At 49.7% G+C, this 17,095-nt stretch overlaps 1 protein-coding gene across 1 annotated transcript in view; it reads left to right on the forward strand.

Annotated features, from left to right (window-relative positions):
* Nucleotides 1–17,095, forward strand: part of RPS6KA6 (ribosomal protein S6 kinase A6) — a gene marked incomplete at its 5' end in the record, with an annotated part of 174,005 nt that overhangs the window by 105,765 nt on the left and 51,145 nt on the right. The window contains 2 exons of the mRNA XM_082263849.1: nt 8,580–8,668; nt 10,545–10,609. Coding sequence (XP_082119975.1) covers nt 8,580–8,668; nt 10,545–10,609 — 154 coding nt within the window. The remainder of the gene's footprint in view (nt 1–8,579; nt 8,669–10,544; nt 10,610–17,095) is intronic.

The raw sequence follows: 17,095 nt of genomic DNA on the forward strand, positions 1-17,095 counted from the left end.
TTATCGGAATCTAGAAGCCCCAATTAACAAGGAAACTCCCAGCTCCCGCCCCCCCCCCCCATGTGAATGAGTAGGGGTACATAGTACCCCTACTCATTCACCAAAAAAGTGAGTAAAGACAGTACACCAGTTTTTGAGAATTCCTTTAGTAAAAAAAATAAATATTATAATAAGCCCCCTCGCCCGCAGATCCCCCACGGCCGCCGCCCAGGGTTGTGGGAAAGAGGCCCTTGTCCCCATCAACATGGGGACAAGGTGCTTGCCCCCCCCCCCCATGTTGACGGCATGTGGCCTGGTATAGTTCAGGAGGAGGGGCGGCACTCGCTCGCCCCCCCCTTCTTTCTAACTTACCAGGCTGCATGCTTGGATAAGGGTCTGATATGGATTGGGGGGGGGGGGGACGCACGTTTTTTATTTTAGTGTGGTGTTTCCCGTGCCCTGGGACCCAAAGAGCCTTGTATGCATTGGGGGGAAGTAGTAGTACTACTAGTAGTGTAATTCTGTAGTAGGTGGAGTCTGCTAGGCCCCTCCTACAGCTCTGCCCTCTCTCCTTGTGCAGGGGGACTGGTCTTGTCTCCGCCCCTCCTGTAGTTTTTGGTAGCGGGTGGAGTCTGCTGGGCCCCTCCCACAGCTCTGCTCTCTCTCCTTGTGCAGGGGGACTGATCTTGTTTCCGCCCCCTCCTGTAGTTTTCTGTAGCGGGTGGAGTCTGCTGGGCCCCTCCTACAGCTCTGCTCTCTCTCATTGTGCAGGGGGACTGGTCTTGTCTCCGCCCCTCCTGTAGTTTTCGGTAGCGGGTGGAGTCTGCTGGGCCCCTACCACAACTCTGCTCTCTCTCCTTGTGCAGGGGAACTGGTCTTGTCTCCGCCCCTTCTGTAGTTTTCTGTAGTGGGTGGAGTCTGCTGGGGTCCTCCCACAGCTCTGTTCTCTCTCCTTGTGCAGGGGGACTGGTTTTGTGTCCACCCTCTTCTGTAGTTTTCTGTAGTAGGTGGAGCCTGCTGGGCCCCTCCCACACCTCTGCTCTCTCCTTGTGCAGTGTAACTGGTCTTGTCTCTGCCCTCTTCTGTAGTTTTCTGCAGGCAGCCTGTAGTGGGTGGAGCCTGCTGGGCTCCTCCCACAGCTCTGCCCCCTTCACAGACTGTATACTGCACAACACAGTGATGTCACCGCTGCTTTTACAAAGTAATATCTGCGTTTGCAAGGATTTTTATCCTCTGTGGCTATTGAGGAACACCTTTAAATCAAACGATTTTTGTGCCCAGAGTTCAGCTTTAAGAATTCCCGGGTGCTAAAAGAAAATGGTTAAAACCCAACTCTTGTGTATTGTTTAATTTTGCATGGAAGTGTTTGGGCCTCAGCCAGGTTTTTATTGTTTTTTCTGTATCTGCTGGAGAAATAGACTTTTTGATATGGAATGGAATTTCTCTAATAGGGATGCAAACAAAAAGGAAGAAATCTTTCTTCTTCTATGGGAAGGTTCCAATGTCTGTGAAGGGTTCTCTTCATCCTGGTCCTGGTATTAGAAGTCGGTCCCATTCAGTGGTGACATCTTATAATGTTTTGATTACTGTCTGTGCCTTTCTGTCCTGGTGACAGCCGTCCCCCTATTACTTCTATGGGTGTCACTTCACAACAAACCCAGTAGCAAAAAATCTTTTTTCTCTTACGTCCTCTGACAGTCGCCGCCCACTCATACAGTCTTCACTTAATGGGTATTGGTCCTATCCGCAGGAGCAGGCTAGGCATAAGATTTAGTTATAAACATTCATAAAAGGTTTTACATAGACCCACCTATAGGGGGCTGTCCCACTGGTCCAATACCCCCCTGCTAGCAGCATTCCCAACTCAGTTTGTCTTCTGCCTAGTTAGGAGTAGGATAGGCTTACCTTAGCTGTGGCTACAGTCTCAGCCTTTTCTTGATTTTATTTGTGCGGAGTGTTTTTTTCTTTACAATAATAGCTTTTTATTTGTTCCTGCGCTTAGTTAGTCAGACTTCGGAGACTACAGCGTTTGCGGAGCTGGGAATCGGACTGGTTGTACTAGAGCCTTACGGAATCCCAGCCCGCCATCGAGCGTTTTAGCAGGCTATGCGTACACCCAGGCCTCGCAAATGACCTGTCCCTGTCATCAGGGACACAGCCCGCGAAGTGGCCACTTTGCTAGGATGCCTCAACTGCGGTACGCCGCGTGTTGCTAGAATCCTGTATTGGCTGACGGCACCCCCACTGACTGGGGTGGGAGGCTTCCCGTCGCAGAGTGGCACCCACGATTTAGCATGGGTCGGTGAGTAACATGCTACCCCCTCTGTCTCTGACATGTGCCCGGGGGTGTGTGCGTGGGGCCTTCTCTCAGGGGATGGCAGTCAGTCCAGAGTCTGTGTGATCCCCCTCATGTCTATCTGTGTGGTCCCTGTGTCTCCCTCACGGTCCCTGCTGAGGTGCCATTTGCGGTCATACCGCGCTGTGGGGGGTCTGCTGGGGTCCCTAAGTCCCTCGGGAGTGTTTGTGTCACTTTGGGGGGTTACAGGCATGGTTGTGGGGGCTGCTGCGGGCAAAAATCGCTGGGCCGCCATCTTGGGTGTGGGCTCCCCGTTGCAGAGTGGCACCCACGCAATCGCATGGATCGGTGAGTAACATGCTAACCCCTCTTTATCTGACATTGTGTGCCGGGGGTGTGTGCGTGGGGCCTTCTCTCAGGGGATGGCAGTCTGTCCAGAGTCTGTGTGATCCCCCTCATGTCTATATGTGTGGTCCCTGTGTCTCCCTCACGGTCCCTGCTGGAGCGCCATTTAAGGTCATACCGCGCTGTGGGGGGTCTGCGGGGGTCCATATGTCCCTCGGGAGTGTTTGTGTCACTTTGGGGGTTTACAGGCATGCTAGTGGGGGCCGCTGCGGGCAAAAATCGCGGGGCCGCCATCTTGGGTGTGGGCTGACTTTCTGGCCTCATGTGTGGGCATATGCAGTCATTTCTGAGTGTATTTCGTGCCCTTCGGGCGCCATCTTTAGTGTGGCATGTCGTTTTTTCTTTAGATGTTCGGCGGCCATTTTCCTGGAGCCTCCCCATTACTTTCAATAGGCAATCATTTTTGCTTAGCTTAGCTCAGACCACTGTTGGGCCTCTAGCGGCGTGACGTAATTTCCTTTCTCCTGATGGTCCGATCGTGCTGGGAGCGTGGTAACACCTCTGGGGGGGCTTGGGTGCTGGATTTTTTGGGTTACTTCCAACTGCTGGCAGTATTTTAGCGGTTTCTTAGCGCTATTGTATAGTCCTCATTGTGGTACATTGCGGTGGGTTCCGCCGCTGTCACTTATTTAAAGGGCCAGCGCCATACTTTAACAGTGTGTTATGGAGTCCCAGGACAGCAAATTCCCCCCAGTTCTGGTGGAGGGCTCAGGTACTCCTGATTCCTCTGCGATGGGCTCCCTTACTGCTGCGCTTGCGACTTTAGCATCAAAAGTGGATCTGTTGATGTCTGAGCGGGCCTCTAAAAAACGGCCCAGGCCTTCTCAGTCATCTGATTCAGAGCTAGATTTGTTTGCCATGGACTGTGTGCCCCCTGAAGGGTCTCAGTCCTCTCAGTCTGAATGGGAGGTGGAGGAGGACGATGAGGGGGATGATTCCTCCTCTAGATCGGTCAAAGAACAAGCTGCCATGTCTGCGCTTATTAGTGCAGTTAAGGATACACTATACTTAGAGGATGAGCCCCAGCCGTCGGGTAAGCGGTCATCCTTTGGGACCCGCAGAACCCAAAAAGCGGCTCAGGTGTTTCCCTGTCCGCTGAGTTTCACGAAACTGTGAACGAACAATGGCGTACTTTGAAACGCAATTTTGTGGTGCCCAAGCGGTTTCAGTACCGTTATCCGTTTACGTTACCAACGGATTCGCGCTGGACGGTGGCTCCTAAGGTGGACCACACGGTATCCAGATTGAACAAGTCCACTCTTATGCCCACGGAGGATTCTCCGGTGTTTAGGGACCCGTCCAATAGGCGGGTGGAATCTCTTTCCCGCCACTCCTATATGGTGGCGGGTTCCTTGATGAAACCTATTTTCGCCTCTGTGATGGTCTCTTAGGCTGTGGTGGAGTGGACTAAGTTGCTCAGACGCACTCTTGTGGCTGATTCCACCCCTCCTGCTACTTTGGAGATGGTGGACCAAATTATTCAGGCGGTTTTGTGTGACGCGGCCTTGGATGAGGCCCCCTTAATCTCACGCTTATCTGCTATCACAGTGATAATCCGTCGCATTGTGTGGCTGAAGTGCTGATCAGCCGACCAAACTTCCAGGAAGACGGTGGCTGACATCCCTTATGAAGGGAATCGCCTTTTTGGGGACTCTTTGGATGAGTTGGTTAAAGGGGTCACGGGGGGTAAGAGCACTCTACTGCCCCAAGCACCTAAGGGCAAGTTTTTCCGCGATAAGCGGGGCCCTTCCTTTAAACCTAACCAGGGGTCTTTTCGTGCCTTCAAGGCCTCGGGCCAGAAGAAGCCTTGGACGGGCAAGTCTAAAGCCGCCCGCTCTGGCATGGCAACCCCGTCCTCTTCAACCTGAAGGGACGCCCTCACCCGTTTCCGGGGTGGGGGGACGTCTGCGTTGTTTTCCCGAACCTTGGCTGACCCGAATTCAGGACAGGTGGGTTCAGGAACTCGGTCAGGGTACAAGATTGAATTTCGATCGCGTCCGGCAGACAGATTCTTTCCCTCACATCTTCATTTGACCCCAGATCGTTTGCTAGATCTCCATCGGGCGGTTCAGGATCTCCTCGCCCAGGGGGTGATCGTCCCGGTGCCTCATCGGGACAGATTTGGGGGGTTTTACTCAATCTGTTCATGGTGCCAAGGAAGGAAGGCAAGGTGCGTCCGGTTCTGAATTTAACGTTTCTGAACCGCTTTGTGCGTTTTCGAAAATTCCGTATGGAATCCCTCAGATCGGTGGTGGCCTCTCTGAGCCCAGGAGAATTCCTGGCCTCGATCGACCTCAAGGAGGCGTATCTGCACGTCCCTATCTTCGAGGGTCATCAGAGGTATCTCCGATTTGCAATCGAGGAGGAGCACTATGAGTTCGTGGCGTTACTCTTCGGTCTCGCTTCGGCTCCAAGGGTGTTTACCAAAGTGTTGGCTCCTGTCCTAGCCCTGTTACGGGCGCGGGGGATCACAATCCTTGGATATCTGGACGACCTCCTGCTGAGGTCGAGCTCCGATTCAGCTCCGTTGCGCGATCTGTCCACCACGGTTCAGACGCTCCATGAGTTCGGGTGGACCATCAACTATCAGAAGTCGACGTTGTCTCCTGTTCGCCTCCCTTATCTGGAAATGGTCTTGGAATCTGCCCAAGCAAAATTCTTCCTGCCGGTCGGGTCTCTCAGAGACGATTCCTCATCGCTCAGGACCTGCATGCGGTCCCTGGGCCTGATGGTGTCAGCCTTCGAGGCGATACCGTTTGCGCAGTTCCACACACAATCTCTGCAAGGGGAGATCCTGGCCAGGTGGGGCAGACATCATTAGTCCCTAGAAAAAAGGATATCCTTGAGTCGGCAGGTCAAAGAGGACCTTCTGTGGTGGCTCCAGTCCCGACTCTGACGGAAGGGAAATCCTTCCGGCCGTTGTTCTGGACGGTGGTCACCACGGACGCCAGCCTGTCGGGCTGGGGTGGTGTTCTGGGCAATTTGTCTGCCCAGGGCACTTGGCCGGAGGAGGAATCCTCCCTGCCGATCAATGTCTTGGAACAGAGAACGATCAGACTATGCTTGCTCCGGTGGACGGATCACCTTCGGGGCCGCCCTGTGCGCGTGCAGACTGACAACGCAACTGCGGTGGCTTACATAAATCACCAGGGGGGCACCAGGAGTGCCCGGGCGGCCCAGGAGGTGACCAAGATTCTGTCTTGGGCCGAGACACTGGTCCCGGCAATTTCGGCAGTTCACATTCCGGGTGTGGAGAACTGGCAGGCCGACTATCTGAGCCGTCAGACCCTGGACCAGGGGGAATGGTCCCTGCACCCGGAGGTGTTTCAGATGCTGTGTGCGCGATGGGGATCCCCGGACATGGATCTGTTCGCGTCTCGTCTAAACAACAAGGTGGAAAGGTTCGTGGCAAGAACACGCGATCCTCTGGCAGACGCCTCGGACGAGCTGGTGGTGCCTTGGAATCGGTATCGGCTGATTTATGCCTTTCCTCCAATTCGGTTGTTGCCCAGGTTCCTTCACAGGTTGGTCTCGGAACCGAAGGTGATGATTCTAGTGGCTCTGGACCGGCCGCGCCGGTCTTGGTATGCAGCCATCAAACAACTGGCCGTCGAGCCTCCTTGGCGGCTCCCGTTACGAGACGATCTACTATCTCAGGGGCCGATCTTCCACCCTGCTTTACAGTCGCTGGCTCAAGGATAGGAAGGCTTCGTCCGGAAAAATCTATTACCGGACCTAGAAGGCTTATTTTGCCTGGTGTGAATCACAGGGGTTCCATCCTCGATGCTTCTCGGTGGCGAGGGTGTTAGCCGTCTTGCAATCTGGTGTGGTTCAGCATCTTGCGCTGACCACTATCAAGGGTCAGTTGTCTGCACTGGCTATTCTTTTCCAGCGCCCCTTGGAGTCTAATTCCTTAATCCGCATCTTTATTCAAGGGGTGCGTCATTTGGCGCCCCCTAGGAGGGCGCCCTTGCCTCCTTCAAAAATTGAACTTGGTTCTGTCCGTTTGAGAACATCCGGGAGATTCCTCTGCCTGCGCTGTCACAAAAAGTTGCCTTTTTGGTGGCGATCACATCTGCTCGCAGAATGTCGGAGTTGGCGGCCCTGTCTTGCCGCTCCCCTTATCTGGTGGTCTTGCGACATAACCAATCTCTCCTTCCCAAGGTGGTATCCGATTTCCATATCAATGAGGACATAGTTTTGCCTTCATTGTGTGTGAATCCTAAGCATCCTAAGGAGTTTGCCCTACATTCTCTGGATGTTGTCGATCAGGGTATACCTGTCGTCTACGGAATCCTTCAGACAGTCGGATTCTCTTTTTGTCCTTCCTGAGGGACCTCGGAAGGGTATGGCTGCGTCTGCGGCAACCATTTCCAAATGGATCAGACAGATGATTGTACAGGCTTATTCTATTAAGGGGTGGGTGCCGCCCTTCCCTGTCAAGGCGCACTCTACCAGAGCGGTGAGTGCGTCCTGGGCTTTCCGCCATCAGGCGTCGGTGGCCCAGGTGTGCAGAGCGGCGACTTGGTCGTCCGTGCACACCTTTTCCAAATTTTACAAACTTGATGTTTTGGCATCGGCAGATGCCGCCTTTGGCCGCAAAGTTCTATGTACGGCAGTGCGTTAGGGGGACATGGCTTTGACCTGTCTCCATCTGTTTGGAGTTGTTGCCCCTTGGTTGTTTGCTTTCCTGGGTTTGTTCTCTCCTGTTGAGCCTTTTTTTTTTTGTTACCCAGTGATTCCTTTTTGGGTTCAGATAAAGTTCTTTTCTCTGACCTGGGTGCGGTGTTGCCTTGGTGACGGTTGCGCTGCCCAACCCTCATGTCTACACTGCTTTGGGACGTCCCATTAAGTGAAGACTGTATAAGTAGGCGGGGACTGTCAGAGGACGTAAGAGAAAATAGAATTTGTGTAAGATCTTACCGTAAAATTCTTTTCTTTGAGTCCTCTGACAGTCGCCGCCCCCCCGCCCCTCTTTTGGGGTTCAAGGACTATGTCTTTTCCTGTGGCTTGTGGTAGAAATAAATGACTTACCAGAATTGTTGGGTCCTATGTGCTGTATAGCACTAGGACCTACAGCGCTTGGAGGCCGTTCAGGCCGGATTTGGGATCCCCTTTGTGGATGATCCTGGTGGGATACAGGTTAGGTTCCTCCTTACCCGATCTCGATCCTCAGGATATGGGGTTAAAAGAAAGGCTCCAGATAGTGTATTATCGTTTTAAAAGTTTATTCATCAAATATTCATAAAAATCGGAGCGACGAAAGACTCAAACTCCAAGTTTGCAGGCAAAGAAACCGCTTACAAAGGCTACTTTTTGAAAACGTCACAGGAAGTGACGAAACGTGTCAAGGTTGTGGAACGCACGTCAGCACGCTACGCACCACGTGGAACGCAAGCTGGAACACTCCGCTCGCCTCTCTGCTAGGAGGTGTTTGCTACGAGGTGGACTGCTTGTTACCAAACTGAAGTGGGAATGCTGCTATCAGTGTAAAGAAAAAACACTCAGCACAAATAAAATCGAGAAAAGGCTGAGACTGCAGCCCCAGCTAAGGTAAGCCTATCCTACTCCTAACTAGGCAAAAGACAAACTGAAGTGGGAATGCTGCTAGCAGAGGGGTATTGGACCAGTGGGACAGCCCCCTATAGGTGGGTCTATGTAAAACCTTTTATGAATGTTTATAACTAAATCTTATGCCTAGCCTGCTCCTGCGGATAGGACCAATACCCATTAGGTGAAGACTGTATGAGTGGGCGGCGACTGTCAGAGGACTCAGAGAAAATAATTTTACGGTAAGATCTTACAAAAATTTTTTTTGTTTGTTTTTTTTTTACCCCACCCCCACCCTGAATAAAATCTGCAGCAGACTCATGTGTGTTAACATTTACCTCTCCTGCAGGTCTAAGCTGGGGATGCCGCAGTTTTTAAGCTCCGAAGCGCAGAGTCTGCTGAGAATGTTGTTCAAACGAAATCCATTAAACCGATTAGGTGAGTATCCAGCGTGTGAGAAACATCAAACAACGCGTTCGGCGACTCGCTGTTCCCCGACTCGCCGTTCCCATGCTTTATGTTCTCTGTCAGACTTGGAGAGCCATTATTTCTTACTTTTGTTGTAGTGATTGCTCTAATGATGGGCCATCAACTGCTATTGTTACCAAGATGTGAAAAATTGTCCTCATCTTTTAAAGAATGGTGATTATAGATAAAGAAAATGTTTGGTTATGTTCTCAATGAAGCGTCACATCTTTGTGGCGGATCCATCCTAAATATAGAACCATTTATCCAACTGTCCATCCAGAGCCTCTGGTTTATAGACCAGATACATCCTAAATATAGAACCATTTATCCAACTGTCCATCCAGAGCCTCTGGTTTATAGACCAAATACATCCTAAATATAGAACCATTTATCCAACTGTCCATCCAGAGCCTCTGGTTTATAGTCCAGATAAATACTAAATATAGAACCATTTATCCAACTGTCCATCCAGAGCCTCTGGTTTATAGTCCAGATAAATACTAAATATAGAACCATTTATCCAACTGTCCATTCAGAGCCTCTGGTTTATAGACCAGATAAATCCTAAATATAGAACCATTTATCCAACCATCCATCCAGAGCCTCTGGTTTATAGACCAGATACATCCTAAATATAGAACCATTTATCCAACCATCCATCCAGAGCCTCTGGTTTATAGACCGGATACATCCTAAATATAGAGCCATTTATCCAACCATCCATCCAGAGCCTCTGGTTTATAGACCGGATACATCCTAAATATAGAGCCATTTATCCAACTGTCCATCCAGAGCCTCTGGTTTATAGACCAGATAAATCCTAAATATAGAACCATTTATCCAACCATCCATCCAGAGCCTCTGGTTTATAGACCAGATACATCCTAAATATAGAACCATTTATCCAACCATCCATCCAGAGCCTCTGGTTTATAGACCGGATACATCCTAAATATAGAACCATTTATCCAACTGCCCATCCAGAGCCTCTGGTTTATAGACCAGATACATCCTAAATATAGAACCATTTATCCAACTGTCCATCCAGAGCCTCTGGTTTATAGACCAGATACATCCTAAATATAGAACCATTTATCCAACTGTCCTTCCAGAGCCTCTGGTTTATAGACCGGATACATCCTAAATATAGAACCATTTATCCAACTGTCCATCCAGAGCCTCTGGTTTATAGACCGGATACATCCTAAATATAGAACCATTTATCCAACTGTCCATCCAGAGCCTCTGGTTTATAGACCGGATACATCCTAAATATAGAACCATTTATCCAACTGTCCACCCAGAGCCTCTGGTTTATAGACCGGATACATCCTAAATATAGAACCATTTATCCAACTGTCCTTCCAGAGCCTCTGGTTTATAGACCGGATACATCCTAAATATAGAACCATTTATCCAACTGTCCATCCAGAGCCTCTGGTTTATAGACCGGATACATCCTAAATATAGAACCATTTATCCAACTGTCCATCCAGAGCCTCTGGTTTATAGACCAGATACATCCTAAATATAGAACCATTTATCCAACTGTCCATCCAGAGCCTCTGGTTTATAGACCGGATACATCCTAAATATAGAACCATTTATCCAACTGTCCATCCAGAGCCTCTGGTTTATAGACCAGATACATCCTAAATATAGAACCATTTATCCAACTGTCCATCCAGAGCCTCTGGTTTATAGACCGGATAAATCCTAAATATAGAGCCATTTATCCAACTGTCCATGGGGGGGTCAGAGGAGACAGATTTGGACCCAATCAGTTATAGGGAGATATCCAGAAAGCGGCTCTTTAACCTCACTGATTGGACTCTGTCTGTTGTAGGTGCCGGCCTGGACCGGGTAGAGGAAATAAAACGGCATCCGTTCTTTGCTACCATTGACTGGAATGTAAGTTATTCTCATTTTATTTGGTTAGATCTACACTGTGTGTATAATATATATTATTATTATTTTATGTTTCTTTGTAATATTCTCTGATAATTACAGCATTGGAATCACAGATGAAATGTTCAGCCTGAACGTGATAATGTTTATCTGCAGGCTGAGTTCTTTTATTTTTGTCAGTTGGGCCTCCAGACTTTGTGCCATCAATGTATCATAGCAATCACATGATCAGAAAGGCTGCTGATTGGGTCCAATTATTGACATCTGGGATTGAGAGCCAACAGCCACACAAAGTTTCGGCTGATGCCTCTCTAAGGGAAGAACATACAGTGAGGGGAAAAAAGTATTTGACCCCCCTGCTGATTTTGTACGTTTGCCCACTGACAAAGAAATGATCAGTCTATAATTTTATTGGTCGGTTTATTTTACCAGTGAGAGACAGAATAACAACAAAAATATCCAGAAAATGTATAAATTGATTTGCATTTTAATGAGTGAAATAAGTATTTGACCCCATCGCAAAACATGACTTAGTAGTTGGTGGAGAAACCCTTGTTGGCAATCACAGAGGTCAGACGTTTCTTGTAGTTGGCCCCCAGGTTTGCACACATCTCAGGAGGGATTTTGTCCCACTCCTCTTTGCAGATCTTCGGTTAACAGCAAACACACACGCACATCATAGGTTGAGCTGGATGGATGGATGTCTTTTTTCGACCTCACTATGTTCTATGTTCTCCAAGTCATTAAGGATTTGAGGCTGACATTTGGTAACTCGAACCTTCAGCTCCCTCCACATATTTTCTATGGGATTAAGGTCTGGAGACTGGCTAGGCCACTGCAGGACCTTATTGTGCTTCTTCTTGAGCCTCTCCTTTGTTGCCTTGGCCATGTATTTTGGGTCATTGTCATGCTGGAAGACCCATCCATGACCCATTTTCAATGCCCTGGCTGAGGGAAGGAGGTTCTCACCCAAGATTTGATGGTACATGGCCCCGTCCATCGTCCCTTTGATGCGGTGAAGTTGTCCCCTTAGCAGAAAAACAACCCCAAAGCATAATGTTTCCTCCTCCATGTGTGACGGTGGGGGATGGTGTTCTTGGGGTCATAGGCAGTATTCCTCTTCCTCCTCCTCCAAACACGGTGAGTTGAGTTGATGCCAAAGATCTTGATTTTGGTCTCATCTGACCACAACACTTTCACCCAGTTCTCCTCTGAATCATTCAGATGTTTATTAGCAAACATCAGACGGGCTGTACATGAGATTTCCTGAGCAGGGGGGCCTTGCGGGCTCTGCAGGATTTCAGTCCTCCATGGGGTAGTGTGTTACCAATTGTTTTCTTGGTGACGATGGTCCCAGCTGCCTTGAGATCATTGAGAAGATTCTCCTGTGTAGTTCTGGGCTGATTCCTCACCGTTCTCCATCATCATTGAACCTCCACGAGGTGAGATCTTCCATGGAGCCCCAGACCGAGGGAGACTGACAGTTATTTTGTGTTTCTTCCATTTGTGAATAATTGCACCAACTGTTGTCACCTCTCACCAAGCTGCTTGGCGATGGTCTTGTAGCCATTCCAGCCTTGTGTAGGTCTACAATCTTCTCCCCGACATCCTTGGACATCTCTTTGGTCTTGGCCATGGTGGAGAGATTGGAATCTGATTGCTTTTGTGGACAGGTGTCCTTTATACAGGTAACAACCTGGGATTAGGAGCACTCCCTTTAACCACTTCCCCCTAGGTGGACGTCATATGACGTCCAAACTTTGCGGGGGTATACCAGGATGATGCCTCTAGCTAGAGGCATCATCCCGGTACCGTTGTTTGAAGCCGACGGACGGCTTTCCGTCGGTACCGATCGATGCGGCTCGGGAGCCGCTTGATCGTTACCCGGGGGGCGGGAGGGGACATCCGCGGCTTTTACCACCGGCTGGATGGAGTCCCGATGAATGCCGGAAACGGCATCGATCGGGTCTCCGATTACGTAACCCGGAGGCGGCGTCCATGACGTCACTTCCGGGTTAGTGTGCTGCAAAACGGCGCCAAATTTGAAAAACGGCTGTATGCAAAAATGCAGTTTTCTGCGTTTTGCATACAGGGAAGTGTAGTGGAGGGGTTTGGTGTCTTTTAGACCCCCGATCCCTCCATAAAGAGTACCTGTCACTACATATTGGTGTCACAAGGGATGTTTACATTGCTTGTGACAGCAATAAAAGTGATCAGATTTTTTTTTTTTTTTTTTAAACTGTAATAAAGTTAAAAAAATAAATAAAATAAATGGGAAAAAAAAATTTAGCCGCCCCGATCACCGTTAGCTCGCGCACAAAAAAAAACGTATACGGAAGTCGAGCCGCGAATGAAATCGCTGTTCAAACCACACATGTGAGGTATCGCCACGATCGCCAGAGCGTGAGCAATAATTTAAAAAAAAGAGCTACACTCTAACTCTAAACTGGTAACCGTTAAATAAATTTAAAGTGTCGCCTATTGAGATCTCTATTGACCGTAGTTTGTCGCCATCCCACGGGGGGGCGCAATTTTAAACCGTAACATGTTGGGTATCTATTTACTCGGCATGACATCATCTTTCACAATATACAAAAAAAATGGGCTAACTTTACTGTTTAGTATTTTTTAAATGCAGTGAAATGTAATTTTTCCCAACAAAAATGGCGTTTTAAAGACCGCTGCGCAAATACCGCGTGACAAAAAATATTGCAATGACCGACATTTTATTCTCCAGAGTATTTGCTAAAAAAATATATATAATGTTTGGGGGTTCTAAGTAGTTTTCTAGGAAAAAATACTGGTTTTAACTTGTAAACACAAAGTGTCCGAAATAGGCCTGGTATGGAAGTGGTTAACAGATTCCTCCTAATCTCAGCTTGTTACCTGTATAGAAGACACCTGGGAGCCAGAAATCTGCTGATTGATCGGGGGTCAAATACTTATTTCACTCATTAAAATGCAAATCAATTTATAACTTTTTTTGAAATTTTTCTGGATATTTTTGTTGTTATTCTGTCTCTCACTGGTAAAATAAACCGACCAATAAAATTATAGACTGATCATTTCTTTGTCAGTGGGCAAACGTACAAAATCAGCAGGGGGGGGGGGTCAAATACTTTTCCCCTCACTGTACAAGTATCTCCAGCAAGCGGCAATGTGTTGAAGGACTTTTATATACAGAGGAGTAAAGCACTTCCGTATTTCACATAGTTTTGCATTCATTATCTAAATAGAATAATTGAAGTTGGTGGAATAGAGGTCACTATCTGGACGAGTGTACGGTAAAATCGTTGGGGAAGTCCAGATAAAATAAGTAATTTATATAATGAAGAGGCATGACTATAATGCAACCAAGATAAATGTCTGATCTGTTGAACTCTGAGGTTGGTCATTATTGGGGTTGTGTGATGTGAAGCCCCTCTTCTTTTAGTATCACACACAAGGGCACGGTGTCGCAGTTCCTTACCTTTCATGATCCAGCAGTGAGGCCTCCTCACTATTACATGGACACTTCCAGGTTTTACTTGGAATGTTGCAGCTTTGCCCCTTGAAGTGTCAACCCCACTGCACCCTCAACCTCAAGCCTCTGCTGTGTTTGCAACCTCAGGTCCTTGCTGCACTGTTAGGCTCCATGTACACGGGACGTTAGAAAAAACGTGCTGCAAAGCCAGTTCTGACGCCAGGAAAAAGCAGCTGTTAAACGTGCTTTTAGTAGCTTTTTCCATTGGCGTTATTGCACGTTTGGCCACGTTGCTTTTAGCAGCGTTTTTTCTGCCTCCAATCAAAATCAATGGTTCCCTATGGGAGCCTATTGATTTGAATGGAAGTCGCACCGCAATTTGGATCAGGATGATCCGACTTGCGGCGCGACTTGCGCTGTGAGAATCTTAAGTGGGAACTCCACGCCAAAAATGGGGAAAAAACGGCATGGGGGTCCCCCCCAGGTTCCAAACCAGGCCCTTCGGGTCCGGTATGGAATTTGAGGGTCATCGGGAGACCCCGCCCCCTTATGTCACAGATGATGTCATATGTGACATAAGGGGGCAGGGCCTCCCGGTGACGTCACCGGGAGGCCACGCCCACAATGGCTATATAACAAGCTGCAGAGACCGGCATAATCACCGGAGACATCGTCGGAGGAGGACCGGAGGAAGAAGACCAGAGGAGGCAAAAGAGCAGAATATTGGACAGAAGAAGAGCGGACAGCAAAAAGAGCAGAAGACCGGAGAGGGAGAAGACCGGATGAAGATTTTTACTAAACTTTCCAAAACGTCTCCTGTCGTTATTTCCATACACTGCCTTTTATGGGGTGAATGGGTAGGGGTACAGTGTACCCCATACCCATTCACATAGGGAGGGGGTCTGGGGTCTGGGATCTGGGGGCCCCCCACAACCACCGGCCAGGGTTGTGGGGATGAGGCCCTTGTCCTCATCAACATGGGGGCAAGGTGCTTTGAGGTGGGGGTTGCAGAGCTCCCCCTGCCCCAAAGCACCAACACCCCCCCCCCATGTTGAGGGCATGTGGCCTGGTATGGTCCAGGGGGGGGTGGGGCCGCTCGCTCCTCCCCTCCCCCTTCCTGCCCTACCGGGCTGCATGCTCGGATAAGGGTCTGGTATGGATTTTGGGGGGGACCCCACGCCATTTTTTCGGCGTGGGGCTACCCTCAAATTCCATACCGGACCCGAAGGGCCTGGTTTGGAACCTGGGGGGGACCCCCACGCCGTTTTTTTCCACATTTTTGGCATGGAGTTCCCCCTTAAGATTCTCACAGCGCAAGTCGTGCCGCAAGTTGGATCATCCTGATCCGACTTGCGGTGCGACTTCCATTCAAATCAATAGGCTCCCATAGGGAACCATTGATTTTGAATGGAAGAAAAAAACGTATAATGTGGCTGAACGTATGTTCATCACGTTTGGTCATGTTCGGCCGCGTTTCTGCGTTTCAAACGCCGGGAAACACACGTTCGAACACAAATAATTGCGTTCCAAAAAACGTCCCTGAACTCAACTGCCTGCAAATGACTGTAAACGACCTGGTGTACATGGACAGATAAGATAAAATGTTGGTGGGTTCAGGGGCTTCTAAAAAAACGCCCAACTGCTCCTAAACGGCCATTTACAACGTCCCGTGTACATGGAGCCTTAACCTCAATCCTCCACTGCTGCAGCTCTGCTTCCATCTGCCCTGAGCTTCTCACACTCCAGTTCTCCATTACATGGCACCAATCCTCCTCTATGGCTGCTAGCATCTATAAAGTAACCTTTGAGTAGCCAGCAGCTGCACCCACAGCTTCTGCAACCCCACTGGGCTTGCAGCCTCGATCCTCCACTGCTGCTGCAGCCTCTGCTTCTAGCTACTCTGTGCTGCATGCTTTTCATGCTCCAGTTCTGCATTACCTGGCACCTATCCTCTTCTGTGTCTGCTAGTATCTATAGAGTGACCAGTAGGTAACCAGCAGCTGCACCCACAGCCTCAAGCCCTTGCTGCACATCTGCAGCCTCAAGCGTTCGATGCACACCTGCAGCCTCGAGCCCTCGCTGCACACCTGCAGCCTCGAGCCCTCGCTGCACACCTGCAGCCTCAAGCCCTCGCTGCACACCTGTAGCCTCAAGCCCTCGCTGCACACCTGTAGCCTCAAGCCCTCGCTGCACACCTGTAGCCTCAAGCCCTCGCTGCACACCTGCAGCCTCAAGCCTTCGCTGCACACCTGCAGCCTCAAGCCTTCGCTGCACACCTGCAGCCTCAAGCCTTCGCTGCACACCTGCAGCCTCAAGCCTTCGCTGCACACCTGCAGCCTCAAGCCTTCGCTGCACACCTGCAGCCTCAAGCCTTCGCTGCACACCTGCAGCCTCAAGCCTTCGCTGCACACCTGCAGCCTCAAGCCTTCGCTGCACACCTGAAGCCTCAAGCCTTTGCTGCACACCTGCAGCCTCAAGCCTTCGCTGCACACCTGCAGCCTCACGCCTTCGCTGCACACCTGTAGCCTCAAGCCTTCGCTCCACACCTGTAGCCTCAAGCCTTCGCTCCACACCTGTAGCCTCAAGCCTTCGCTCCACACCTGTAGCCTCAAGCCTTCGCCGCACACCTGTAGCCTCAAGCCTTCGCCGCACACCTGCAGCCTCAAGCCTACGCTGCACACCTGTAGCCTCAAGCCCTCGCTGCACACCTGCATCTTCGGTCTTCCTCTGCTGCTGCCGCCTCTGCTTATAGCTACTCGGTGCTTCTGGCTTCTTACGCTACAGTTCTGCATTACCTGGCACCTATCCAACTCTGGCTTCTAGCATTTATAAAATGACCTGTGGGTAGCCAGAAGCTGCACTGGCAGCATTAATCCTCCACTGCTGCTGCAGCCTTTGCTCCCTGTCACTCTGTGTTGCAGGCCTTTCACGCTTCAGCTCCCTCTTACCTGGCACCTATCATCTTCTGTGTCTGCTAGCACTTATAGAGAGACCTGGGGGTAGCCAGTAGGTCCTTACCCCATGAG

Source organism: Pelophylax lessonae (genome assembly GCF_965119305.1).
Source record: "Pelophylax lessonae genome assembly, chromosome: 7".
NCBI lineage: Eukaryota > Metazoa > Chordata > Amphibia > Anura > Ranidae > Pelophylax > Pelophylax lessonae.